A 10,763-nucleotide genomic window follows, 5' to 3' on the forward strand; every position below is an offset into this window, starting at 1 on the left:
TAACTGCGACTAAGGAGAGATACGAAAATAGTTCCAATGGTGAATATTCAAGGTATGAATTGATATATATTTGCATCGATGATCAATTGTAAAATTCCGATGGTGGATGTTGACTTAGACCAATGTTTATTCTTTTGATTGATTTCAATATTTGAATTTAAATTGTTCCTTAGTTGTTCTTTTTAAAATTGTTTTCATTATACTCAAACCCCCCATCCGTGTTCACGTAGCATAAAACTAGGCTAAATACTCCCCGTGGGAACAACCCTTACTCGCACTACTACATGTATTTTTAGAAGTATAGGATTTATTTTTGGTTGCCTGCGACAACACACCAATGGCCGGTGGGTTGGCCAACCGTGCGGGTCACTGGGTGCTGGAGAGAGAGATAAGGATATGGTGATTAAGAGAAGGGGGACTGGTGTCGTAGAGAGAGGCCGGCCAGTTTCGACTGGAGAAGATGGCCAGTGGGTTGGCCAATCGTGCGGGTCACTGGGCGCCAGAGAGAGAGATGGGGATATGGAGATTGAGACAGGGGGGACTACCTCCGTAGAGAGAGGCCGGCTGGTTTCGACTGGAGAAGATGGCCCGTGGGATGGCCAACCACGCGGGTCACTAGGCGTCGGAGAGAGAGATAGGAATATGGAGATGAAGAGAGGCCGGGGGGACTGGTGGGCAGCGCAGGTCACTAGGCGTACACTACAAAAAAACCATTTTTTCCTGACATGAGTTTCCTGACGTGTTCTAGTGTCCGACACGTCAGGAAATTTTTCTGACGGGTCGTTTCTGACGCGTGTCGAGTGTCAGAAACGTAGGTGTCAGGAAAAAAAATTTCCTGACGTGTGAGTAGGCAACACGTCAGAAAATTCTGACGTGTTACCCACTGACACGTCAGAAAATTTTTTCTGACGTTGCATTTTCAACACGTCAGAAATTTTCTGACGTGGCATAATGCAACGTCAAAATTTTTTATTACGTTTAGGATTTGAAACCTCAGCAAATTTTCTGACGTGGCAGAAATACCACGTCAGAAAATTTGTGACGTGGCGATTTGGCCACGTCAGAAAATTTCTGACGTGGCAGAAATGCCACGTCAGAAATTTTCTGACGTGCCAGAAACACCACGTCAGGAAATTTCTGACGTGGTGTTTCCGCCACGTCAGAAATTTGGGCCTTTTTTTTTTTTTTTTTTTTTTTCCTGCAGATGATTTCACGCACTTGCTTATACAATTCAATTTACTGTGTTTCGAGACATTTTTTCCTGTGTTTCGAGATTGCAGGTGATTTTTCCTACTTTCATGCATTTGCTTTCACTGTGTTTCCAGATTGCATTTCTGGAAATCAATCAGAGTTGTTTTGTGATGGAACAAAGAAAACAACCTGGAAACACAGCAGGTGCAAATTTTCTCTCAATGTGTACAGATTTTTCAGATTAATTCCAGATTATTCGAAACATTTGCAAATATTCAGGAATAATCAAAAAATCTGAAACATTTCCATTTGAATTGGCAAACAATTAGATCCAACAAAGTCGAAAACAAAATCCAACAAACAATATTCTATTGTTCCAACATCGTTTTCCTGAGTTCAATTTATTCCAAAATTCAATATATACAGTTTATACAATTCAATTTACTCCAGATTTTCCTGCTTGAATTCAATTTAATTTGTACAAAAAAAACCAATTTTCTCATGTCATCTTTCCTAAGGATATACTAGGAACAAAAACAAATGGCATGATAAAATCATTATAACATGTCCAGAAATTCAGTTACATATATAATAGAATTCGATCATAGGTCATTGAGTCAATTCAATATGTCTAACCAAAGTCGAAAACAAAATCAAAATCAAAATCAAAATCAAAATCATATCAAATCAAATCAAACCAATCTAATACGTCCTATGTCCATCCATGACCTCCTCATACCGCTATTTCCAAAAGTTTCCCAGATAGCTTGATGTATACTGACAACAACATCCACAAGCTTCTTCACAATCTGCGGTAAGAAATAAATTCAAAGAAAGATGTTACTCTACAAATAGAAAGAACTACTCTACTCTACTCTACTCTATTCTATGTAAGACAATACTAAATAAAGTATAACCTTTCCTCCATGGCCTAGCTTCATAAATCAGATTCAAGAATGTATAACTTCTTAAACTTGACATGCTAAATGGCCATATATATTCTTCTTATATTCCAATCCACCTATATAATTCTTGACCACTTATAAAGCAACAGTGAGGAACTTATAATTCAGACAACACATACAAATCATTAAAGTAAACAATAACATTCGATCGGAATCGTAAAATGCAGGCAATACATAGCGATTGGAATAGTTACAAGAGACCCAACCTATATATTAAACCTCAAACTTGACATACTTACAAGAGACCCAACCTATATATTAAACTTCAAACTTCACATTGTTACAAGAGACCCAACCTATATATTAAACGTCAAACGAAGTATTGACTAAACATCCATTTAATGCAACTTACTATTTATCATATAGATATATCTATCACAAAATATCTATCACAAACATGCAGTCAATACGTCAATCATATACTTCCAATAACTATTGTGAGCAAATATTGTTTTGTTTCACACAACTAAACAATAACAAAATGCCCTTAATATGTTTACCAACTACGAACTCACATACAAGGCTCAATCTAGGTCGATGGCTTCCTCATTCGACAACTTTTCCGCAATACCTGGAGATTATAAAACAATCAATCAAGAAGCAATAAGTGTCTTTCTTATCGGGAAGCAATAAGTACACTTATAAATCATCATCAATGCAATATATATATATATATATATATCTTCCGACTGGAAAATAAGTTCCTTCTAAAATTAGACACAAACACAATGCTAACGTTTAGTAGTAGAAATAATAACAAACATTATCGAGGTCGCTATCAACACTAACAGCATAAAAAACATTCCTACTGTCCAACCTAATGTATCACCAAACCAATGAAGAACAAAACATTTTGCAACGTCATAAAATTCATACATACATATATATACTCAATAAAACCCAAAGCAAAAAAAAACAAATTGCATTACCTGGTTCACTCCCCACTAACGATTTCACCACCAAACGGGCTGGAGATTCTTTTTCTGTTACATCTTTAACTCGAGTCGTATCGGATGAGGACCTCGACTTCAACATGTGCTCGAGTTGACGAAAACGTGCCTCGTACAAAGTGGTCATACTTGCCCGGGTCTCAGCTAGCCGCACAGCAACCTGCTGATCAACCGCCACTCGCTGTGCATCTAACAGCGCAGCTATCTCTGCCCTGTGCCTCTCCCGTTCAGCTTGCTGCGCCATTGCCTGCTCTCGCTGTGTCTCTAGCAGCGCATCCATCTCCTGCTTGTGCTTCTCCCGCTCAGCTTGTAGTGCAGTTTCTATCATTTCTGGGACACCAGAGCTCCCGGGAGGCTGTGAGCGTGGCGCGACTGGTCTATAGTAGGAGTGGATGCTACCGCGCACAGGTAGTATACCTGCTCCAACCTGGCGAACCCGACCTGCATACTCCGGCTTATTGCCCATCCCCTGTGCATACGCATCATCGGGCGCCCACCGTACGGTGCCCTCGGTGACAGATTGTGTAGCAGCTGAGTCAGTGGGAAGCAACTCCTTCATCCTCTCCTGTAAAGTACACATTAACAAAAGCAATTATAAATATTAAATAAAATTACAAATAAATATACATTAACCAAAACACTTGAACATTAGTAGCGTACACATCTTTCCTTGACCAAGTCATTTGGATATCCGCCAATCTTCTTCACGTGTGTGTTGATGTAAGACTGCGCTCGTGTTGGCGGAATCCCCGTATTTACGAACTACATACACAAAAAAAACCCCAAAAATTTAAACATAAACACAATCAACATAAGTCATACATATATCTGATCAAAAAACATACTTCTTCTTGTGTAGCCCTGGCATAGCTCTTTGATCCGGTGCAGTGAGGCTCCTTGTTCTTCGACCGAATTCCTTTCATATATGCAGCATATTCCTACACAATTAACATTGTTAATATTTTAGGCTACACATTCATCTTAATAAAACTAAACAAAACTCACTAAAATGTGACTTACTTGATTCTCTGTCGAACACCATTTCTCCAATAATATATCCACGTCCTCTCTATTGTACGTGGATAATTGTCCTCCTTCCCTAGCCTTCACTGTCGCCGGAGTATCGTCCGATGTGATGTGAAGACTATGCTTCAAGTCATACCTCCAAGTCGTATGCTTGTTTCGCATATCAAGGAAAGCGTCCCGTTTTATGGCCGCGATATCGCAGTCAGGTGGGATATAGAAGTGCTTCTACATATATTCACACATATATATATATATATATACATTAACAATATTGTCCATCTATTTGAGATAAATATATGAATATATAAATCATTATCATAAATACAATAATTAATTGTCTTATAACATACCATCAACGCATCCCAAATATCTTCCTTCTTACGCTCTGATACCTTCTTCCACTCGTCGCTAATCCGGACATAAGTACTGCTCCTAACGAACACTCCGGTCATCCGTCTAAATTTGGAAGCACTTTGTCCCACAGGCTGCCACGCAGGGTTATACTCGCACACGATCCTCTGGCCATCCGGGATCTCCCACAACTTGTGGCATGACTTGACATTTAATATATGGTAGTGGGTGATGCCATCTTGATCTACACCTAATACATTAAAAATTTGAACAAGTTAGTTATTTAATTAAACTAACCACATATTAAAATGAAATAAAATACATATTCCGATATTTTAACACATGTACTTACTCATCGTCCGAACCTCATCCACCGTCAACGGGGGTGTAGCGGCATCATCGGAATGCCTGTCATGCGCGACACCATCCTCATCACCCTCAATGCTATCCGGGGGCTGTGTCTCATCACTATCATCCACATGTACTCCGCTACTGGGGTATGGGTGCCGCTGGAAATGGCCATGGGAAACGATCCCCATATCGCTCAACGTCGTGAAGTCAAGCGTGAACGGTGTAGATGTGCCCGGCTCTGCCACATCAGAACGCTGAGGATCTACATGAATGTCATCACCACATCCCACATCCCGCCCTGCATCGGTGTGCTCTTCCACATGATGTGGAAGTACCGGTCTATACCCTTCTGGCTCCATATTAGCCCGGGGGGACGAATGTAAATCATGGGCGGCGGATGTCAACCGTACATTAGGTTGCCGCTGTGCTTTTCTCTTTCCCCTACAACTCATGTCTCCCTGCAAAATACGTTGCGAAACGAATTAGTCTTTTAAATAATTAAATACGTACAAATATATGTAAAGTAATCACACTTTTAAAATTTTAAACATATACTAGTTACTCAATTAATTATATAAAACGTCAACACAAACTACATATAAATTTAATGGCCAACCTAAAAAGCAATTATAAATTAATACAAACATTTCATTTAAAAGATAAACATGTTTTCAATTTTATTAAATGACATACGCTTCGATTGGTTCTAAGTCGGGTCGGACGTAATCGACATCATCAGGTGCGTTAACATGATCATGATTGGAACTCAAGAGGAGGGGCTCAATCTCATGGTAGTTGCTACTAGAATCGTCGGACCCTTGACCCTGACCAACATCGTATACGTTTCTAGGTTTAGTCCTTACAGCGCAAGCCCAATCTGGGTTTCTTTCATCTTCGACGTAAAATACTTGGTCAACTTGTGAAGTTAGCACAAACGGCTCATCCGTAATACTCTCTCCGGTGTGGATAAGGTTTTTGAAATTCACAAGCGTTATGCCATACTCGTCAACCTTGTACCCCCTGTCCCTCGTGTTGTCCGCCCAATTACACTTGAACAAAACATACTTTGTCCTATCGTAGTACTCAACCTCAATTATTTGGGTTACCTTCCCGTAATAAGTTTCGCCATCAGTACTCGGCACACACACACCACTATTTTGAGTCCTTTTCCCGATATCAGCTGGCAGAGTGCGAAACAACTTCCCATTAACCACATATCTGTTATAATTGACTGCCCTTTCCTTTGGCCCCCTACAGTGCATTACCAGTTTCTCACCCAGCTCCTGTCTGCGTAGGTCGTCCAATCTATTGACCTGCGTATAATGGAGGGCAATATATGAATTGAAATTGGTGTATGTAGGATTTCTAAGGGAAACATGTATACACCTCATTTAACTAGTTAGAGCACATTATTCTTACGTATTCACGATACCAATCGACAAATTGTTCGAAATGTTCGCTTTCCAACTGATTGTCCGCTATTCGCCCTCTAAGCGTTTCCATGTGCATCCTACAATTTGAAATTAAATTCGATATAGTGCTTGTCGAAATTAAGATTGTACAAGGAATGGTATGGTAAGTGCTAGAGAGATGACTTATGTCCGTAGCGGTAAGAACTCGTCTGAGTTAAACAATATATATCGATGAATTTGTGCCAGTGTAATACGGTTGAGGATGACTTGTGTTCCCGCCCCCTTACAACCGTCAGGGTTTCGTTGGGCCTTATTATAGAACATCGGTGTGTCGTCCAAATACATCGAGCAAAATGTCACCAACTCAGTTGCTATGTAGCCCTCTGCAATACATCCCTCGGGAGCCGCTTTATTGCGCACATTAGATTTGAACCCCCCAAGGCTCCTGTATATAAAAATCAATCAACAATTGTAGTGATTCACTGTCTTTTATTTGTGGGAAAAAATTAATAATAATAACTTAACGATCAAACTTTACCTCTCAGCCGGATACATCCACCTATACTGAACTGGTCCACCCAGTATGCATTCACGGACAAGATGCACGACAACGTGAACCATGCTCGTGAAAAAACTTGGGGGAAATACTTGTTCCATCTTGCACAAAGTCACGCAGACTTCACTCTGGAGTCGGTTCAAATTATCTAGTGTCAGCGTAGTTGAACATATGCCCCAGAAGAATGTTCTCATCTCAACCAAAGGTCTGACCACGTTACCTGGCAATGACCCACGTAAAGCAATAGGTAGAAGTTGTTGCATCAGAATGTGATTGTCATGACTCTTCAAACCTATCATCGTACGGTCTTTCAGTCGTACGAATCTGGAAATATTCGATGCATAACCATCGGGCACCCTCACATCCCGAAGCACTTTCAAGAAACTGATTTTATCTTCATTGGACATCGTGTGGCATGCTGGGGGCAAATAGTTTTTTCCATTCGTCGTAAATGGATGAAGTAGACGTCTCAATCCCATCTCTTGCAAGTCTTTACGAGCATTAAGGTTGTCCTTTGTTTTCCCTTTTATGTTGAGTATTGTGCCAAGAATATTGTCCATCACATTTTTTTCTATGTGCATCACATCAAGGTTATGCCGTAGTAAATTATCCTTCCAATACGGCAACCTAAAGAAAATACTCTTCTTCTTCCATAATACATTATTGCTCGCTTCTGGTCTTGTGTTGGGAGTATTCTTCTTCCGCTTCTCTCCCTGCTTCTTACTACTGTCTGGCTTTGACTTGCCGGCATCCTCATCCCCAAATGGCATCCCCTCTAACTGTCTTAGGATTTCATCCCCACTAAGCACATCTGGAGGACATTGTAGTTCCTGGTTGCCGTCAAAATTACTTTTGTTCTTCCTCCACGGATGATCTAAGGGCAAGTATTGCCTATGACCCATAAAACACCATTTGTGGCCGTGTTTTAACCATCGGGACCTGGTTGATTGCATACAGCAAGGACATGCCTTTACTCCCCTTGTAGACCATCCTGACAGATCTGCGTATGCCGAGAAATCATTAATTGTCCACATTAATTGTGCTCGCAACATAAAGTACGTTTTAGTGCAAACATCAAATGTGCGTATCCCTACATTCCATAATTCCTTCAACTCCTCAATTAAGGGCTGTAGGTAAACGTCTATATCCATTCCAGGTGAGCTCGGGCCTGGGATAATCAGGGATAATATGAAAGATGTTTGTTTCATGCACATCCAAGGAGGCAAGTTGTATGGCACAAGCATTACGGGCCAAGTGCTGTGTGATGTAGTAAGGTTCCCAAAAGGATTAAATCCATCAGAGGTTAGTCCAAGCCTTACATTCCTACTGTCCGCTGCAAATTCCGGATACAACTGATCAAATGACTTCCATGCTTCACCGTCGGCCGGATGCCTCAATTTGCCGTCCTTTGTGCGGTTCTCTGCATGCCACTTCATATGGGGCGATGTATACTGCGACATAAACAATCTCTGTAGTCTTGGTATGAGTGGAAACCACCGCAACACTTTTACTGGGCGTTTCTTACTTGACGATATTGGTTGACCGTCCTCGTCCAAATTAATGTCATCATTCCACTTAGATTTGCCACAAACTGTACATGAATCTAATTCTTTGTTGCCCTTCCAAAATAGCATGCAATCATTACGACAAGCAGGAATCTTTTCATAGCAGAGTCCCATGTCACTTAGATATTTTTTTGCCTCATAGGTATTAACTGGCAAACCTTCACTATCCGCAGGCAACAATTGATTGATGAACTCAAGGAGAGATGAGAATATCTTGTTACTAATTCCACCAACACACTTCAAGTTGTAAAGATGAACAGTTGCGCTCAACTTACTGTGTTTGGTCTGATCATGTAGCGGTGTTTTTGCCTCTTTAAGCAGCTCGTGATACTTTTGGGCATCTACCTCCTCTACATCCTCGACTACTATCTCTTCATCACCCTGCACAACGACCTGAGGTTCACAGTTGCCTTCTCTGATATCATGCATGCCGAACACATCACGCAACCTAGCATGCATATTTCCACCCTGATCACCGCTTCCACCTGCTTCATATGTGGCCGGACGATTCAACGAAGACGGTTCAACATGGTCCCGGACAGGCTTCTCACCATGAAACATCCAATCTTTATATGTAGGAAGTATGCCTTTTCCCCCTGTCAAGTGTGCGAGAACTACGCCTGGGGGATAGCGCCGGTTAAGGCGACACACCTTACAGGGGCAGTAAATCTTACCATCAGGTGTTGTGCAGTTCCCAACTGCAAAGTCAACAAACAATCTACAACCGTCTCTATATTCCTTCGTACCCCTAGGCTTTGTCATCCAACTCTTGTCCATTGTTGTCTACGGACATTACAGAGAAATATACGCAACTTAAAAGTATTCAATAAACCAATACATATTAACTGGAATTTACATGCAAACTTAATTAGATGCTTTTATTGTTGGTAAATTGTTTTTGTCATGAAAATTTATGAAACTTAAACGAATTAATAGCTATTCCAAATGGGGACCATCTAATTTACATTATTTGATGGTGTTTAGCTATTACCATTCTTCATACACATTCAGGTTCTATAACTTTTTCCCAAAAGTTCATATATATGCATTTGGTAGATGTTGAGGACCCTAGTCAAATAAAATTAATCTAGATTGGTTACAAAGTCAATATTTATATATATAGCATGGCTCAAATTAATATGGCAAAACCTAAACAATATACAAATGTTACGCCATTCGTTTAATTAGGAGCTTAATTTAGGCATTTTCTTCGTTGGTGTTGTGTGAGCTATAGTACACATGGATGCTTGACTAAGATATCTCATGCATATATAGTTGATACGTTGATTAAACCATTTGACCATGTAGTGATGGAGCTCCAATGGAAAAAGATGTCATGAGTTTTCGAACGTTGTTGTTTTTTCCTTCAATTATAGAAGTCAAACTTGATATACATGATTTGGCACATTGAGACTCTCTCTCTCTCTCTCTCTCTCTCTCTCTTTCCCCAACTGAATTAACTTGTGGTTGTTGATAAGAGTGATGTACCCTACAAGGTCTTTTAATGTAGTTTTGTGTAATACATGTGATAATTAGGCTGAAAAATTACTCCAAATCATGTGATGGCTTAACTAGGTAGTTGGGATCCGCTTGATCAATGCTTGATCATGTGACTGCTTAAGAACATTTTGCTGCTATGCCTTATGATTGATAATCCTTTTTAAGATTCCTTTTTCGGGTCAAATAATTTTAACCCTTTATTTTTTTTGCTCCTTTTTAAAAGTAGTCATCATTTAGTATTTTGTAAGCTTAACATTTTTTCTCTTAAAATTCTCACTCATTTATGAGTAAATTTAAGTCTTTCTTATATCTATTTAAAATTGATATGGCTTTAAGCTTACTACTAAATTTAATTCAATAATAATTTTTAAAAGTCAGATTAATTTTAAAAGGAATAAAAAAAAAAAGAAAAAAAAAAGAAGAGGTTACCAAAACATAATGCATAAAACAACTTTGAGTGAAGTATCTGGTATATATATATATATATATATATATATATATATATAACTTTAATATATATCATATTGATCAGCTTAAATGAGTTCTAATTAATGTCTTATGGGTGGGACAATTCACAATAGGGCAACTAAACTTTTTATTTAAATTTGTCATCCAAAAAATTTGTCTCCAATGTAGCTGATGTGCCATGGGTTTAGAAGACGCTTATCTTTGTGATCAATCCTACTTATAAAAAACAAATCTTTGTGATCAATCCTTCTTTTACGTTTCCAAGTATCCAAGTGTTAGAAGGTTCACACACACACACATTAATTTGGGGCTCGTTGGCTTTTCTGTATAGTAGCTGCAAATGCTTTATGTGACTATTCAGGATCATTGATAAAGGCTGGAAGAAAATCTAATATCATTTCTCTTTGATTGCAGATGGATTCTCTATG

The 10,763-nt window shown here is 39.4% G+C and overlaps 2 protein-coding genes across 2 annotated transcripts; both read right to left on the bottom strand.

Moving 5' to 3' along the window:
• Positions 1 to 1,908: 1,908 nt before the first annotated feature.
• LOC148583465 (uncharacterized) lies at positions 1,909 to 5,193 on the bottom strand. Its single transcript, XM_088511427.1, has 8 exons — positions 4,836 to 5,193; positions 4,483 to 4,733; positions 4,127 to 4,357; positions 3,952 to 4,044; positions 3,767 to 3,868; positions 3,086 to 3,671; positions 2,672 to 2,727; positions 1,909 to 2,000 (listed from the first exon to the last, which is right to left on the bottom strand). Exons 1-7 carry the CDS (start codon positions 5,191 to 5,193, stop codon positions 2,681 to 2,683), a joined length of 1,668 nt encoding a protein of 555 aa, XP_088367553.1. The 3' UTR covers positions 1,909 to 2,000; positions 2,672 to 2,680.
• Positions 5,194 to 5,514: 321 nt separating this feature from the next.
• Positions 5,515 to 9,144, bottom strand: LOC148583466 (uncharacterized). The gene is made up of 4 exons (XM_088511428.1): positions 6,785 to 9,144; positions 6,434 to 6,691; positions 6,254 to 6,344; positions 5,515 to 6,147 (listed from the first exon to the last, which is right to left on the bottom strand). Exons 1-4 carry the CDS (start codon positions 9,142 to 9,144, stop codon positions 5,515 to 5,517), a joined length of 3,342 nt encoding a protein of 1,113 aa, XP_088367554.1.
• Between the last annotated feature and the right edge of the window lie 1,619 nt (positions 9,145 to 10,763).

Source organism: Corylus avellana, chromosome 10 (genome assembly GCF_965113065.1).
Source record: "Corylus avellana chromosome 10, dhCorAvel1.hap1.2, whole genome shotgun sequence".
NCBI classification, from domain to species: Eukaryota; Viridiplantae; Streptophyta; class Magnoliopsida; order Fagales; family Betulaceae; genus Corylus; species Corylus avellana.